The sequence below is a fragment of the Phocoena phocoena genome, chromosome 13, assembly GCF_963924675.1.
Source record: "Phocoena phocoena chromosome 13, mPhoPho1.1, whole genome shotgun sequence".
Classification (NCBI taxonomy): Eukaryota; Metazoa; Chordata; class Mammalia; order Artiodactyla; family Phocoenidae; genus Phocoena; species Phocoena phocoena.
Window position 1 is genome coordinate 82,690,329 of NC_089231.1, and position 18,060 is coordinate 82,708,388.

An 18,060-nucleotide genomic window follows, 5' to 3' on the forward strand; every position below is an offset into this window, starting at 1 on the left:
TGTGTTTCTTTTTAAAGACGCCTTAATATATGTTATATATAACATTGAACTTACACGCCATTGCTATCACAACAGCACTATCACTCATTTGTGACTGAAACTTACATAACACACATTTTCTCCGTAAGGCACAACACAGCCTTCCTGTGCTCTGAACACTAGACAGCACTTCATTGTTACCCTTGGGGACCATTTTAAGTAGTGAAATCACCAACAAAAAGCACCAAAATGTGAAAAACATAGCACTAAATAGACTGTGAAAAGGATACTTGTGTACAGCATGAGCTGAAAGGCGGCAGAGGGTCACCTTGTTTGACCTCAGCAAGTAGGCAAATTTGCAAATACTGAAAGTGTGAGTAATGAGAATGACAGTATGTTTTCTCCCTGAGCCATATGCATTAGTTACAGATTTCTAGCTTAAACCAAGGACATTCCTCTACATAACCACAATTCGATGATCAAATTCAGGAAATTTGACATTGATGCGATACTATTATCTAATACAACAACATTCGTTTTCAGTTTCCCCTTTGTCCCAATCATGTCCTTTCTTGTAGTGATTTTTTCCATCCAGGATCATGCACTGCATTGGGTTGTCATGTCTCTTTAGTCACCTTTTATTTGGGACAGCCTTTGTCCTTTGTAATATCAACATTTTTGAAGTCTGAGCCAGTGTTTTTTTTTTTTAACATCTTTATTGGAGTATAATTGCTTTACAATGGTGTGTTACTTTCTGTTTCATAACGAAGTGAATCAGTTATACATATACATATGTTCCCATATCTCTTCCTTCTTGCGTCTCCCTCCCTCCCACCCCTCCAGGCGGTCACAAAGCACCGAGCTGATCTCCCTGTGCTATGCGTGGAGCCAGTGGTTTTGTAGAATGCTGCCTCTGTCTTGTTTCTCTGATATTTCCTCATCTGTATGATCAGGTTGTGCATTTTGGGAGGAATTTTTTCTCCATTTTGCAGATGACAAAAATTGATGTCCAAAGAGGATAAGTTTTCGAGCCTGGAAATCTGGCTCAGAGCCTAGACACTCAAAAAATCTTACGTAGACTGATTCTGGCTTTGCTTAAGAAATCGGAAGATCCAGCAGCAGCATTACTGGGCCCGCCTTCTTGCAGAGCAACAATGAACAGGAGCTGAGTTGCAGCTACCTCTTACCCAGGAGATGTATTTGCCACAGTCCCCACCACTCCCTATTGTATGACACCAGCCCAGCTTCATATGTTACTCACCTGGCCCCAGAGGGCATTTGTGTTTGACAGCTCATTCTGTCCCATAAACCTGATACAGAAAGTGGTTTTATAAAAACACAAGTGCTCTGGCTGAAGTGAGAGTTGGTTGTGGGAAAGTGTGGCCTTAAGCTTTTGTCCTTCTGTGCAGACTTGGACATGGCCACAGCAGCTTGGTGGGCTGAGTGGGGGAGGGGGGCCCCCTTTATCCTACTGCAGCTTCTTGCCTCTGTCCTGCATCACATACACCAGGACCCACCCCTCCCCTGTCCCCAGAAGGCCCTCTGACTGGGACCGAGTAGGGTGGGGCAGGTGCCCCTGTGTGAAAATCTCCACTGCTCCCCAGAGAAAACCTAGGCATCTTCCATCCTTCCCCTAAGATACCCACCTCCCCGCTTCTGCAGAGACCTGGGTAGATAATACGTTCATAGGTTCCAAACACAGCAGTGAAAAATTGCTGTCCCTCCCCTGTTCCCAGGTTCCCAATTCTCCCCAGAGACAACCATTATTTGCCAGTTTATTTTGTTCCCATCTAGAGATTTTATACATAAACAAGTACACATCCTACCTTTTCTGAAAAAATGGTAGTTTTCTATACGCACTGCCACTGTTCTTACCTTAAGAGCAGACAGGCCTAAGTTTAAGCACAGTCACTTTCTAGTTTGGTGACTTGTGAGCCTCCCTGAACCTCAGTTTCCTCCTCTAAAATGACACGAATAATAGCAGGACACCCCATAGGTTGTTGAGGGGTCATGGGAGAGCACCCGTGTAAAGCTGTCAGTGCTGGGCCTAGCACTGAGTGGCTCTGTGGTTGGTTATGTGTCCAGAGGCAGCCAGGCTCAGCTTCCCGGCTTCAGAGGTACCAATTGAGAACGATGCCATGGGTCGGGCCACCTGCTTGGGATTTAGATGGCAGAGAGAACTTCAGTATCAGTGAACGCTTTACTATATGCCGGGTACTTGCTGAGGGCTTTATGAACATTGTGGTATTTCAGGGTTATTTCATGGTATTACACCGTTGAAGTTGGGTTGAATAATTCTTCCGTAGAGTGTTTACATCATAACATGTTTAGCAGGATCACAACCTCTACCCACTGGGTGCCAGTAGAATTCTTCCCTGCCAGCTGTGACAACCAAAAATGTCTCCAGACTTTGCCAGATGTTCCCGGGGAAGGAAGGGGGACAAAACCACCCTCCCTCGGGTTAGAACCACACCTTATTTCATTCTCCAGTAACCACAATAACCCCTGGTGGTAAGTACTGTTATTGTCCCATATTAGAGGAAAGGAAACTTGAAGAACAGAGGTTGGGTGACATACACAAGAACACACAGCTAGTAAGTCAGTGCTGGGATTCACACTCAAGGAGTCACTGCAGAACTCCTGTTCCTACCCATTATGTAAGAGTTCCTCTTATCTTGCAGGAATGTTGTCTAGAATTATACAAAGCCCTTCCCAGAAATCTGCTTTACAACTAATCTTAGTACGTGTTATTTGTTATTTTTATGTCTGCTAGAAAATCCTCAAAACACCTCTGTGAGATATCTGAAGTCCCATTTTACAGATGGGGCAACTGAGGTCACTTACTTAGGATCACAAAGCCAGTAAGTCAGAGGTTCTCTGCCCCAGCTGCAGAGTCAGCTGGGGAGCTTTTTGAAGGCCCAGGCCTCACCCCAGACAGATGAGAATCTCTGGGCATGGGATCCAGACATTCCTAGCTTTTAGATCTCCCACAGGATTCCAAGGTTGGGAGCCCCTGTGTTAGGCTGAGAAGCCAGGTCACATTTTAATGCCAAATCTTTGTGACCAATGTAACCAGATGCAGGCTCTGTCTTCTCGGAATATCTCAGAGATCAGAGACCTGGAGGCACCTACCCCTTTCTGCCCCAAGGTAAATTCATGGAACCCATGGGGACCCCTCTTCTCTACCTGAAACCCCTCCTGAGGCTCCCTCACACCCCGGCCACCCACCACAGGCCCCGGGCTCACGCTGCCAGGCTCTCCTTTATTCTGGGGTGCTCAGGGATGGGGTCCAAGAATAAAGGCGTCCCCAAGGCCAGCAGGGGAGAGGAGCACTGGCCTCCTACTGGTAAGGAATGATCCAGTGCTGGGAGGAGCAAGGTGCCTTCGGAGGGTGCCGAGTGTGTGCCCAAGTCCACCCTTGCTCTACCAGTGGGAGCTGCACCGGTCCGAGCAGTTGGGTGACTCTGGTTTGAATTCCTCCTGAAGCGCTGGTGTTCTTTCTGCAGGGGCAAGCGGGGTGGGGTGGGCGAGGCTGGCGTCTCCAAGATGCTGTATCAATGCTCTCTCCTCGACCCCACTTATTACCAACACCAGGAGGGGTAGCACTGAACAAGGGCCCACAAGACAGATAGGCAAGTGGAGGCCCAGGGCCCTCCAGGGCGAGCAGACCACCTGACTCCATTCCGATTAAGCCCAGGGTGCAAATGGGAGGATTTGGCAGGACTTCTGCAGGGAAAAGAGTTTTGAAGGGGAGGAAGCAAAAACGACCAGCAGGACTGCGGAAGGCAAGAAACCCACCCTCTCTGGTCAAGCCCCTGAGCCCCTAGGCCAGAGGAGACCCCAGGAGCTGCCCGGACCACATCAGAGGGTGGCAGGTGTGCCCGCCTCTCACCTGGCATCAATCTCCTTCTTCCTGTGTCTTCTTGAATGTGGCCAAAGCTTCCGCCAACACGCCGTCAGGATCTAGAATTTTGACCTGGAGGGAAGCAGCAGGGGTTGGTTTGGGGAGCATGGAAGGCCCAGGCTGCCAGCCTTCGGGGCGCTGCCTGCTTTGGGGGGTACTGCCAGCCTCCCTGGGGTCGCCCTGACTGAAAACAAAACCTTGTCTGTTTCCTGGCCGGGCTGGGCTCGGCCAGGCTGGGTGTGGCTGTGGGTGCTGTTTTGTCTCTCCCTGGGCTGCGTGTGGCCCCAGGATCCGGGAGAGCTTCCCACCTCAGGAATGGGGAACTGGGTGGGCTTGGGGGCCTCATCACGGCCACAGTCAATCATTGTGCCACACTTGGCTATGTTGTCGACCCAGAGGCCTTCAAACAGCTGACCATGGTCCAAGTGGAAGAAGCGCCCCCACCCATTCTTCATGCCTCTCTGCCAGTTGCCTTCGTAGCGGTTCCCGTTCTCTGGGGGAAAGAACAGGGAGTCAGGGGTCTTGGCCCACAAAACCAGGCCAGACTACATATACCCGGGCTGGACCCTTGCCACTGCCGGGCCAGACATCATGCCCACCAGAAAGCCATAGAGCCCTGGGGTGTGAGCGACTTCCGGTTTCAGACCTGGTTCACATCTCACCTCCACTACCTCCCGGAACTTAGATGAGCACCATAGTTTCCTAGCTGTGAAAAATATAGCTAATAATACTGACAGGCAATGTTCTTCCTGCACTTACTCTGTGCCTGGTTCCATGCTGTTTCTGACCTCACTTCTCACAAAAACAGTTCTGTGAAGGATGAAGGATTCCATTTTATACATGGAACTTGAAAAGCTCCAGGAATTTGACTGATTTGCACAAGGTCACAGAACTAGGAAGTGGCAGAGGCAGGGTTTCAAACCAAATCCTGTTCATATCAGGAGCCCCGGCTCTTAATCAGGAATCAATTCCACTTCCCATTGGATCGCGGTGGTGGTGGTGGTGGTGTAAAAATAATAATAATAAAGCCAACATGTCTCAACTCAGACACTTACCAGCCGTGTGACCTTGAGCAAGTCACTGAACCATTTTGTCTCATTTCCTCATTTGTAAAACGGGGACAAGAGTAGCTCCTCACTCATAAAATTATTCTGAAGATTAAATGAGTCCATACACAGGACTTAGAAGAGTATTGGATGAACTCTAGGTCAGAGGTCAGCAAACTTTTTCTGCAAAGGGGCAGATAGTGTTTTCGGCATCACGGGCCATAGGGTCTCTGCTGTGCATGGTCAACTCTGCCATTGCAGCACAAAAGCAGCCCGTGGGGACTTCCCTCGTGGCACAGTGGTTGGGAATCCGCCTGCCAGTGCAGGGGACATGGATTGGAGCCCTGGTCCGGGAGGATCCCACATGCCGCGAAGCGACTAAGCCCGTGCGCCACAACTACTGAGCCTGCGCTCTAGAGCCTGCGCGCCCACGTGCCTAGAGCCCGTGCTCCACAACAAGAGGGGCCACCGCAATGAGAAGCCCGCACACTGCAACAGGGAGTAAACTCCGCTCGCCACAGCTGGAGAAAGCCTGCGTGCAGCAACGAGGACCCAACGCAGCCAAAATTAAATTAAAAAAAAATAAATTTATATTTAAAAAGACCCAACGCAGCCAAAAATAAAGTTAATAAATTAATTTTTAAAAAAAGCAGCCTGTGGACAATACATAACTGAACGAGCACATCTGTGTGCCAATAAAACTTTATATATAAAACACGTGTTGGGCTGGATTTGGCCAATAGTTTGCTGAGCTCATACAAGGATGTACTTGATTCTGAGCACTTACTATTCCGTGTCATGCTAAGCGTTTTACAAATATAAACCTCATTTAACCTTTACAATAACTCTAGTTAAGCTTTATTTTTTCCTTACTTTACAGGTGAGAAAAATGAAGCAAAGAGAGTGTAAAGAAATTAATTGCCCAAGGTCCCACAACTAGTAAGAGCTTGAGCTAGAATGTGAACCCAGGCTGGCCGGCTCCAGAGTCCAAGCCTTAGAAACGGTGCACTTAGAGCTCCTTCATTGTGCGGGCCACGGAAGGTGCTCACTGAAATCAGGCATGGAGGTGGATGCACGGGGGATTGAGAATGACAGAGTGGCTACCCTTAACCCTCCCCAGCTGCCCAATGCCTTGGTTTAGTCAAATCTCTTTGGAGGAACTTCCCTGGTGGCACAGTGGTTAAGAATCCGCCTGCCAGTGCAGGGGACACGGGTTCGAGCCCTGGTCTGGGAAGATCCCACATGCCATGGAGCCCGTGTGCCACAACTACTGAGCCTGCGCACCACAACTACTGAAGCTTGCGTGCTTAGAGCCTGTGCTCTGCAACAAGAGAAGCCACCGCAATAAGAAGCCCATGCACTGCAAGTAGACCCTGCTCGCCGCAACCAGAGAAAGCCTGCTCGCAGCAACGAAAACCTAACACAGCCAAAAAAAAAAAAAAAAAAATCTCTTTGGAAGTTGGAATCTTGAGTTTTCAGGAGACTGGGCTCTGGTTTGTGTCCTCACCAAGAGTATCTACTTACTACATGGCAGGCACTGGGGAAACAGTGGGGAACAAAACAGACACATTCCCAGTCCTTCTGCAGGCTCACAGTCTGGAGGGGCAATGATACTAGCTTTATCGACAGCCTACTACGTGCTAGGCCCTGTTCTAAGCACTTTACACAGACTCCCTCATTTAATCCTCCCCATAGCCCTATGAAGTGGGTACTGCCATTATTCCCATTTTACAGGAGAGGAAACTGAGGCACAGAGATGCAAAGTAGTTCGCCCAAGATTATACACCTAGTTCTAAGAAGGAAAGGAAGCAAGTGCTGAGAAGAATGTGCTTTAGGTGGAACGTACAAATGCAAAGATCTGGGGGAATCTTCTTCTTTTTTTTTTTAATATTTATTTGGCTGCACCAGGTCTTAGTTGTGTCACATGGGATCTTTGTTGCTGCCTGCGGGATCTTCCTTGCGGCATGCAGGATGTTTTAGTTGCAGCATGCGGGAATTTTTTTTTTTTTTTTTCAGTCGTGGCATGTGAACTCTTACTTGTAGCATATGGGATCTAGTTCCCTGACCAGGGATCAAACCCAGGCCCCCTGCATGGGGAGCGTGGAGTCTTAGCTACTGGACCACCAGGGAAGTCCCTGTGGGAATCTTCTTTCTATTCCAGGAAGAGGGAACAGCAGTGCAAGGGCCCTGAGGCAGAAAGTGGGAGGAATTGAAAGAAAGTTAGTATGGCCAAAAAGAAGGGAGTCCAGGGGAAGAGGGGAGGTGAAACTGGAGTGGTGAGCAGGGCCAGATCATGCTGGGCCCCACAGACCACAGTCGGGCCTCTGAACTGAGTCTGAGGGCAATAGGGAGCTATGGAAAGGTTGAAAGCAAGGCAGTGACAAGATCCAATTTATGAAAAGCTGGCTCTGTTTGCTTTGTAGAGAATGGATTAAGTCCTGATACAAGTGCGAGCTTCTCAGAACTCTTTCCTCTGCCTGGGAATGTTCTTCCCCAGCGCAATACATATCCCGCTTCCTTCTCCTCCTTCCATTCTCCATTCAAACAACACCTCTTCAGGGAGGCAGTCTCTGACCGTAAGCCAATCTAAACAGCCCTGACCCCAACTCCTTTGTCATTCTCCAACACGTCTTCCTGTTTTCAAGGGGAATTCCTTAGCACTTCTGACCTCAGAAGAGACTGTGTAACCTTGAGCAAATGACTTAACCTCTCTGTGCCTTTGTTCATTTGTAAAGTGCGGATGATGAGAGCACCTATCTTATAGGATTGCATTGTGGATTAAATGAGCTCAGGGCTGTATAAGGGTAGGCTATGATTATTACGACCATAAGACAATGTCTTAATTGTTTATATTTATTGTTAGGCTCCCCTTTTAGAGTATAAACTTCCTGAGGGCAAGGACTGGGTCCTGTCATTCAGCTTAACCCAGTCGGGACAGGTCTATGCACGGACTTGGCTTGATGGGGCGTGGCCATGAGGGACCCAGAGGAGTGTGACTTGAGGGCATGGCCGGGTGGGCGTGATCAACAGGCCATTTGGGGTGGGGCTAAGCACTCACTCAGGCGTAACATGCCCTCCCCTTCCGGCTTGTCGTTGCACCACTGGCCCTCGTAGATGTCTCCGTTGCTGTAGTACATGCGGCCCCAACCGCTGCGCTGGTTGCCACACCAGTCACCCTCGTAATACTCCTTGGGTCCGAAAAACTGGATCCCATAGCCCTGAAAGCACGAAGATGTCCTTGTTCACGACGTCCCACACCACTAGGAACTCCCACCATCCTCCCTGGCACCCAAGCCACACACCTGGGCTTCTCCCCTGCTTCCTCCCCCAGCCCTACATCCAAGCTGACGGTCGTGTATTGAAAAATCTCCCAGGCCGTCCATTCTCCTGTATCCTTGTGCTACTGCCTTCCTGCAGCCCACCATCATTTCATCCCTTCTCACTGGTCTACCTCCTCCACTCTCCCGTTGTTCCCTGACCCCATGCATCTGCCATACAGCTCCTAGGAGGATCTTTACATTGTCTATCCGATCACATTTGCCCCGTCTCCCCAACTCTGATTTGACCCTATTAAAAGTCGCAGATGCCTGACAATCAGATCAAAGCTACGGACTTTCTCCCCAGAAAAATGGACATAAGCACTTATCATGCAGCCGCAGAGAATCACCACAAACTCCCCGCAGATCACACCTGAAGAGGTTGGGTTATGCAGCCCAAGTCTACTCTTCAACATCCTCATGCCCTACATAACCTTCAAGGCCTCACTCCCACCCCTGTGGGCAGACACACCTTGCTGTTTATTATATCCTTCCTTTTGGTATTTCCTCTTCTCCTTTTTTACTCCCTAAGTCCTTGCATCTTATGGTGTCACCTTCTACAGGAAGCCTGCCCTGAATTCTCAATGAACTGCCTCTGGACTTTCTGTAAAAACCTCTATCCTAGCACCATGTTATATGTAAAATATTTATTTTGGGAGCTTTATCCCCACTGGCCAATAAACATTTTGAGAGTAGAGATCATGAAATGCTGGGCTCTACAACTTGCCAGTGGTGTGACCCCAAGCAAGGCACTTCACCTTCTGCGCCTTTCTGAGCTTGTTTCCTCATCAGTAAAACGGGAATAATAATGATGATGATGATGTTGTTGTTGTTGTTGATGTGAGAGTTTACAATGTATCATGTTCCAGGGCTACAGTAGCTGTTGTTCGATAGCAGAGTACTGTATTGTTATCTGTCTCCATGACCTATGGTGAGGATTCAGGTGTTGATGGGCTGGGGGCATGCCTCTGGCTGGTTTCTATCCCTCAAGACCTTCCTCTCTTGGCCAAGGGTGTGACCTCTGCTTTCTTTCTTGCTCCCACTCTTCCAAACCCCCGCTGTCACCTCTTATCCAGTCCCAACAGAAGGGGGGTTCTCAGAAAGGGATGCCAGGGGAAAAGAAAGCCAGGAAATGAGTGGGGAGGTTGGGAGGAGACTTTGGCCCCTCACAGCCTGGCTGGCTTCTTGTAGCCACAGGGTTTCATGGGCTCCTCCCTGGGCCCTCTCCTCTTGCTTCCTGTTTCCTGGGTTTTGTTCTGAGAAGCCTTGATGTTCCCCCACCCCTTCCTTCTCCCACCCACACAGCAACCCTGTTCTCCTCCCCTAGATCCCCCCACCCTTTTCTCCCAGGCCTCTCTGACTGCTCCCCACCTCCCCACACACACACACAGCCTGCTTTCAGCCTGGCCCACACCCCAGGGCATGATGGGAACCACTCACACATTTCTTATCGCCTTTCCACCAGCCTGAGTAGACTCTCCTGTACTTTCCGGTCTCTTGGTCAGAAAGGCTGAGGGTGCCATAGCCATCTCTCTTCCCAAATTTCCAGTCCCCCTCATAGATGGCTCCATTCTTCCTCCAGACCTGTGTTCCTTTCCCTAGGGACACAAAGATGAGCCAACATGGTAGACATGGCCTTTATGGGGCTGGGGATGCCGGGAGGCAGGTGCTGTGTCTGTCTGGGCCTCAGGGGCCCCTAGACTGGACAATTCTCAAGAACTGGGTCAGGGTCTGTGCCCGGTCTCCAGACCCCCAGCACCCAGGAAAACCCCCCAAAAGTTCTATTTCTACAGCCCTTTGCCCTGAAGCCAAACTGACATAGCAGACCCCAACTAGAAATCTGCCTCTTCAGTGTTTCAGCTTCGTCTTTTTTTTAATTTTAATTTTAATTTATTTATTTTTGGTTGCATTGGGTCTTTGTTGCTGCGCGCGGGCTTTCTCTAGTTGTGGTGAACAGGGGCTACTCTTTGTTGTGGTGTGCAGGCTTCTCATTGCAGTGGCTTCTCTTGTTGCAGAGCACGGGCTCTAGGCACGCAGGCTTCAGTACTTGTAGCACACGGGCTCAGTAGTTGTGGCGCATGGGCTTAGTTGCTCCGTGGCATGTGGGATCTTCCTGGACCAGGGCTTGAACCTGTGTCCCCTACACTGGCAGGTGGATTCTTAACCATTGTGCCACCAGGGAAGTCCCAAGCTTCATCTTTTAATAATACTGAATGGATACACCAGATGGTCAGGATTTTTAGAAAATGTTCTGCATATTTCTTCAGTTCTCCTGAACACACATGGAGACCCATCTCCTACTACTCCAACCCCTCTGTGTCCTCCACTCCCGTTTTCCATTCTGCCCTCCAACCACTGTGGTTTCCATGCTGTTCTTGGAACCCACCTGTTATGCTTTCGCCTCAGGGCTTTTGTACCTGCTTCTCCTTTGGCCTGGAAAACTCTTCCCTCTGTATTTGCTCACTCCCTACCTCCTGCAAGTCTTTGCTGAAATCTCATTTTCTCAATGAGGCCTGCCCTGACCATCCCGTTTAAAATTATTCCATATAAGGTTCTTTTAATCCCTTACCCTGTTCTGTTTCTTTCTATATCACTTGTCAGCTCTTAACATAATAGATAATTCACTTATTTATCATTTATTGTCTATTGTCTGTCTCTTCCAGGAGAATGTACGCTCCACAAGAGCACAGACTGGTCTGTTCTGTTCACTGCTCTATATCCAGCACGGAAGAACAGTGTCTGGCATGTTGTAGGTGACCAATATTTATTGAACAAAGAGATGAATACAATATTTGCGGAGTACCTATGCACGCCAACTCATGTCTTGGTCCTTGGTAGCTCAGGAAAAAATCCAACATTGTCCCCGTGAGCTTTTTGATCTAGTGCAAGTAACTTAACTCTCTGGGCCTCAGGTTCCTCGTCTGCAAAATGGGGATAAGAGTATCTCATGGGGTTGTTCTGTTCACTAAATTCACTAATATATGTAGAACACTTAGGACAATGCCTGCAAATAGAAAAGATGATATCAATGATTTTTGCCCTTGAGGTGGGGTCCAGTCACATTGCAAGGGATGAAGGTTGTTTACATCTGTCCTTCTTCTAGTTTATTTCCTTTGGGGACACAGCCCTCCCTCTCAGTCCTTCAGGTTTGCATGGGGCTGACTTCTCCTCCTGGCAAGCCTAGCCAATCAGTGTATTCTATCCACCCAGGCCTCTGTGATGGGTTCAGTGAAGGGCATGTGACCAAGTTGGTCCAATGAGACTGTTTGTCTCCCAGATGAAGGCTGAACTTACCAAGGCCTAAGAGGCCCTATACGATTGGCCCTCTTAACCTGCCCCTTTCTCCCCTCCTTCTCTGTGTTCCAGCCCACTGGCTTCCAGTCCATTCCTTGAACAAGAGGTAATAGTGAAAAACACCCCCCCATCTCTGATCCCACTATCTAGAAGACATGCTCCCCCCTGCCTGGCTAATCATTTTCATCCTCTGGGCTCGGCTCAAACATGTTCTCATGGCTCCTTTCGTGGCTTCTCTCTGGTCCCCTTTACATCCTGATGATACCACTTTTAGCTGTGTGGCCTTGAGTAAGTCACTTCCTCTCTCTGAGCCCCAGTTTCCTCATCTGTAAAATGGGACATTACCTACTGTGCAGGTTGTCAGTGAGACTGGAAGGACCCTGAGTGTTGGGATTCTTCCAGATGCCCGGTATAGGGCCTGGCACAGACTAGGAGCACAATGAGTATTAGTGGAGTGAGTGGTCTGGGTAACCACTGGGGCCACCCTATCCTTGCCCTGAATGACGGCTCTCTTGACTGCTTCCAGCCTGCTTATACTACAGCAACCCACTTCAGCGTGGTCAAAAGGTGAGTCAAGAGAGGGGGCATTGGACCTGGGTTCTCTGACAGATCTGCTTTCTGCAGCCCCAGCCCCATCAGCTCTATGCCTCCAGGGTCTGAGGGGAGGCAGGACTCACACAGAATGACTCAGAGGGCCACACCAGCCCACAAGGTCATATCACAGGTAGGGCAGCCAAGTCCAGAGAATGGGAAATGACTTACCCAAAGTCACACAGCTACTCAGTAATAGAGCCAGGCTCAGAACTTCAGGGTCCTGACTCCAAGTCCAGGGCTCTGTCCACACCACAGGCTGCCCACAAGGATTGAAACATGCAGGCAGACATCTTTAACCGCACATAGAGCTCCAAGCAGCTGCTTAAACCCTGGCCTTTAAGTCAGTGCTGAGGGTGGGTGTTGTGTTACACACTGGGTGAGGTCAACTTTGGGGGCCTTCTTGGACAAGGAAGCTCTAAGTAGTGATCCCTGCCATGGTCAGCCCTCCGAGAACACTCCAGAAGTTCCCTTCTGCACAGACTCTTGGCTAAATACTTGATAGATGTCATCTCTTAACAGATAGGTATTATTCCCATTTTACAGATGGGGAGACTGGGGCTTGGAGTAGTGTAGTAGATCTCTCAAGGTCATAGTTACTGGAGCTGAGATTCTGACCCAGCTTTATGGACTCAAGCACTTAACGCAGGAAGGCAGGAGAGAAGAATGGTTAAGAGCAGAGAATTTGGAATTGCAAGACTGGACTGAGAAGCCGTAACACCTTTTTTGAATAAAAACTTATTTTTTTTCTTCAGGGCTTAGTTTGTATCACAAAGAGCCCCGTACTTCCTGCTAGTTAAACTGAGCCCAGCCCAGTTAAAGTCAGAGCCCCAGCCACTTGGGGTGGGGGGTGGAAGTATAGGGGGTGGGGGGGTAGGGGGTGGGGGATAGCGGGTGTCCTCCCTCGCCCCCTACTGGTTTGAAGGGCTGAATTTGAAGACCAGAATCCCAGTTGCAAGCTGCTTTCTGGGGGCCACCTTTTCCTCCTGCTAGCCAGCCCCATGCTTAGCCCAGGCGTCAGAGGTAGAGAATGAACTGGTATCCTGAGAGTCCCGGCTGAGGCTGTGGCTGGTGCCTAAAGACTGCTCTGTCCCCTACTGGTCCCTTTGCTCAGCTGAAGCCAGGGCCGAGTTGGGTTCCAGAACCCCAGCAGGAGGAGGCCCCTGGTTGGTCCAAGTCAGCATTCACTCCTCAGAGATACATGTTATATCCCCAGTGAGCTATGCAAGCTGCTTCCTTGGCCCCGGTTTCCCACCATGGCCCAGACCCCATACTCACCGCCTGAGCCCCCGAAGGTCCCCCACTTACCGTGTTTCAGGTTGTCCTTCCACTTGCCCACATAGTGATCGCCATTGACAGCAAACACCTGGTGCCTCAGTCCGTTCTTCTGGGCCTTCCGGTCCCATGCTTTCCACAGGGGCTCCGACTTTGGCGGGCACTTGGAGATAGGCATGGTGGCTGCTTCTGTGGGCCAGGGGGTGCTGGCAAAGGGTTAGTGACATCAGGGGCTCAGTTTGCCATAAGTAATGCCAGGATCCTGGGGCTTCCCAGGGAGACACCTGTCTGAGGTCAAGTGGGACGAGTCACGTGTGTTCTGAGTCCCCAGGGCAGATGAGCAGCCCTTGCGGGGTTTTCTTTTGTGCTGGACTGACCCCCCTGGGAGGCTCTCTCTTCCCTTGCCTCTCCAGGGGCCCCTTGGGGCGGGGGATCTGATGGCACAATTGCTTGGGATGGGAACCCAGGGAAACCAACAGGGCAGAGGGGTTTGTGATGACATTAGGAAGAAGCTGCCCCAGGGGAGAGGTTGAAAGTCACATATTTAATAACCAGTATGACCAACCAGAGTGGATGCGGGCCTGGAGCCCTCAGTTGTGAACACTACAACCCACTCTGGGGAGTTGGGGCCTAGCCAGGCCACTCTGTCTGGGCTGGCAGACAGCCGTGATGGCACAGCCCACAGGGGCACCCCCGCTACCACCACTGGCTCAACACCCAACACTTTAGCCCCCTGGGTCCCGCCCCCTATGCCTGGTAGACAGGATGGTAGAAAAGCCTAGAATGCCTGGTGGACAGGATGGCAGGGGGTTGTGAGCTGTCAGGAGAGCCCCTCAACTAAAGAGACTGCCTCTTGGGAGACCCCCTGTACTGGTTTGCCCGGGACTGAGGGGCTTCCTAGGACATTGGACTTTCAGTGCTAAAGCTGGAACAGTCCCAGGCGCACCAGGATGGTTGATCACCCTCTGCCTCTGCCCTCTGCCCTCTGCCCTCTGCCCAGGTACTCTTCCTGTCTGCCTGGTTAGGTTTTTTTCATCAGACCAGGGCTCTCCTCCCCACCCTGCCTGGTGGGGTTGCAGAGAGACTTTGTGTCTCTCCCCAGACTGGGAGCCCCCCATCTATGCGCTTCATGTCCCCAGTGCAGACATTCATGTCTATTTGTTTGTCTCCAGGGGACTTGTGCAAGGTGACAAAGATGGTCTCCAAATCTGGGGATCTCTGTTTCCCCTCAGCAGGTACCATCTATCCTGCTCCATAGATGGGAAATACACACACACACACTCAAGCAGTGCTAGCAGCCAAGGATGGGGGTGGAGGCGTGGAGGGATGGAGGAATGAGGGGATGGGGGTGGGGGACTAGAGTGAACTATTTAACCATCAGCAGGCAGAAGTCTTTTTTGTTTTTGTTTGCCGCACCCTTCGGAATCTTAGTTCCCCCACTAGGGAAAGAACCCAGGCCCCCTGCAGTGGAAGCACGAAGTCCTAACCACTGGACTGCCAGGGAATTCCCAGGCAGAGGTATTGACCAATGAGAATGACCTCAGGGCTGAGCAGGTTTCAGGAGGTCTTGGTGTCCCAAGCATCCACCCACCCAGGACCAGCATCACAGGTGTGCAACCTGAACAGTTGCACAGGGCCTGGTCCTTAGAGGAGTGTGTACTTGGTCTCGGCTCTGTTGCTGTTTTGAAATTCTGAATACTGTATGAGCTACTACTGCCTCACATTTTCATTTTGCATTGGGCCCTGCTTATCAAGGAGTTCCCTGTAGGGCCACAGCAGGGGCCTCAGTGATTCTGACTAAGCTGGCCAACTGTACTGGCTAATATGTATTTTGACAATCATGCCTAGAAATTGGGAAAGTCACTCCAGGCAAGGAAGACAGCCAGGGTGAAAACTGGGTAGAGGGAAACAGTCTCAGGTCCTAAATTTAATGTTTTTCTTTTTTCTCCCATTTGCATGTACCATGTGTACTATGATTAATCTTTATATTGAAGTTAATTCACTTAAAACATCAATACATTTATCCAAGGAAGATTTTGCAAACATTACTTAAGTCTTAGCTAGACACTGGGGCTTACAGTTGAGATTAGCACATGTTCAGAAAGGTGTTAATGCCATATTAGCCCCAAACTGACACTTTCTCCTTGGTTTACTCAGAACCGTAAGAGAACCCAGAATCTAATAACTTTCTTACGATGTCATTGGGTGATACTTAATGCTTCATCAGTGTAACTCATCCTCTGTCCCACACTTTCAGGAACGTAGATGCTACCCTACGTAGGGTTGTGGTCTAGAGGAGGTTGTGGTCTTAATACATAGAGCTCCTGATAGGAGAAGAAAGCTTTGGGGAATTCCCTGGCGGTCCAGTGGTTAGGATAGGACTAGGCGTTTTCACTGCCAGGGCGCGAGTTAGATCGTGGCCGCAAGCCACGCTGCGTGGCCAGAAAAAAAAAAAAGGCGGGGGGGGGGGTGGGGAAGAAGGCTTTGCCACTCGGTGCGCGTACTCTACTCGTGTTGTTTTGATACTGAATAACAATAATTACCACCATGGAAGGTGGAAGGAGCAGGGCCCAGACGGCTGGGGGTCAGTCGCTAGCCCGCGCCTCGTCACACCTACGCCGGCTCACCTGCTCTCTCCTGCGGGGCGGATCCTGCATCTGGAGTCCTGGGCCGAGAGCGGTGGAGTCGCCGCCCGCAGCCTCCAGCCTCAATCGTCCGAAGCGCGCGTTCCGGCGTCCCAAGCCCTGCCAGGGTCCCTATGGCAACGCGGGGCCCCAGCAAAGCCGGCCGGCAGGGCCCGCCCCTTCCTGCGGAGACTGTGAGTTCGGGGCCGCGTGTGGGGAAGGCTGTAGATCCTCCCGCGACGAGGAAGGACGTCTTCGGGCCTGCGGAGGTCGAGTACTGGCTGGTGCACCGGCCCGGTGGCCAAAGACTGGTGGGCGAGCCCGGGAGACCTGATATCCGCGGAGCTTGGGCCACGGTGTGCCCCGGGAGGTTACTGACTTCCCCACCCCCGCTTCCCTCCCGTCGCGGTTTCCCCAGAGCAAATACCACGCCCGATGCTGGCAGGAAAGTGTCAAAGGCTTTTCTGCCTTGTTGCAAAGACAAAGGGACAAAATTAAAGGGAAAGCCAACATTGCACGTGTTCTTTGTTTTGTGATGGTTTATTAGACTCCTCTGAGAATCTGAGGGAAGCTATATTGCCCCTACACACCGGAAGATGCATACGATTTACATAGACACAAGTTGGCCCAAGTCATTCCTCAGCTCACTTCCCTACAGTGGCTCCCCTGACCACTCAGAGTAAAAGCCACAGTGCCTACAGTGTCTTCAAAGCGCTGCGTCATTTGCCCACCTCCCTCCCCTTTCCTCTCTGAGTTTGTCCCCTACTCTGTGCGCCCAGTCCCACTCTGCTCTAGCCTCACACTTGCTTCCTTGTGGTTCCTGGAAAATGCTAGGCGTGTTCCTGCCTCAGGGCCTTTGCCTCTTCTGTGCCCTCTGCCAGGCCATTTCTTCCTCCAAATAGCGGCCTGGATCACGCCCTGCCCTCCAGGGCTTTATTCAGATCACCTCAGTACAAGTGTCTGGACCACCCTATTTAAAATTGGAATCTTCGGGCTTCGCTGGTGGCGCAGTGGTTGAGAATCCGCCTGCCAATGCAGGAGACACAGGTTCGAGCCCTGGTCCGGGAAGATCCCACATGCCGCAGAGCAACGAAGCCCGTGCGCCACAACTACTGAGTCTGTGCTCTAGAGCCCGCGAGCCACAACTACTGAAGCCTGCATGCCACAACTACTGAGGCCCACGTGCCTAGGGCCCGTGCTCCACAACATGAGAGGCCACTGCAATGAGAAGGCTGCGCACCGCAACGAAGAGTGGCCACCGCTCACCGCAACTAGTGAAAAGCCCGCGCGCAGCAACGGACATCCAACGCAGCCAAAAATAAATAAATTTATAAAAAATATAAATAAATAAATAAAATAAAATTGGAATCTCCATATATACTTTCTGAAATGTTTTCCTCTTTCCCAACCTCATTCCTGTTTCACGTTCTCTGTAGCACTACACACACACACACACACACACACACACACACACACACACCCCTTATTTATTGTCTGTCTCTTTGAAGCCAAAAAAAAAAATTTTTTTTTTTGGTTGTGCCAGGCCATTTGCAGGGATCTTACCCGACCAAGGATCATTGAACCCATGCCCCCTGCAGTGGAGGCGTGGAGCCCTAACCACTGGACCGCCAGGGAATTCCCAGAATATTTGTTGAGGTATAATTTTTGCTCTAGAGTTCCCCTCAGGATCAGGCTGCACTCACTTGGCTTTTTAACTTACTACCCCCCCCGCCCCCACCCCCGTCTATTAGCCAGTTTCTACTGGAAGCAGTTCCTTAACAAATCATATAAATATTATATATAATTTTTTTTTTTACAAAACTGGAGCCAACTTGTGACCATAGAAGAAACACAACGGACCCAGAGAATGGCACAGCTTTTCCATGATGAAATTCATTCAAGAACATCATTTTAATACCTGAATAGTTTCTTCACCAGTCTCTTGGTGATGGGCATCAGATTTATTGCCTATGTTCCCCATTATAAATGTCGATCTGATGAATGTCCTTCCGTTTAAATGTGGTTATGCA

At 50.3% G+C, this 18,060-nt stretch overlaps 1 protein-coding gene across 1 annotated transcript; it reads right to left on the reverse strand.

Moving 5' to 3' along the window:
• Positions 1 to 3,221: 3,221 nt before the first annotated feature.
• On the reverse strand, positions 3,222 to 13,782 carry MORN3 (MORN repeat containing 3). The gene is made up of 6 exons (XM_065889599.1): positions 13,440 to 13,782; positions 9,687 to 9,844; positions 7,988 to 8,147; positions 4,192 to 4,376; positions 3,872 to 3,955; positions 3,222 to 3,479 (listed from the first exon to the last, which is right to left on the reverse strand). Exons 1-5 carry the CDS (start codon positions 13,582 to 13,584, stop codon positions 3,878 to 3,880), a joined length of 726 nt encoding a protein of 241 aa, XP_065745671.1. The 5' UTR covers positions 13,585 to 13,782; the 3' UTR covers positions 3,222 to 3,479; positions 3,872 to 3,877.
• Positions 13,783 to 18,060: the final 4,278 nt, after the last annotated feature.

Coding starts and splice junctions, on each gene's coding strand:
- MORN3 (XM_065889599.1), bottom strand. CDS start 13,584: ATGCCTATCTCCAAGTGCCCGCCAAAGTCGGAGCCCCTGTGGAAAGCA. Junction 9,845..13,439: donor GAAGGACAACCTGAAACACG/GTAAGTGGGGGA, acceptor TTGTGTCCCTAG/GGAAAGGAACACAGGTCTGG. Junction 8,148..9,686: donor GGAAAGGCGATAAGAAATGT/GTGAGTGGTTCC, acceptor TCGTGCTTTCAG/GGCTATGGGATCCAGTTTTT.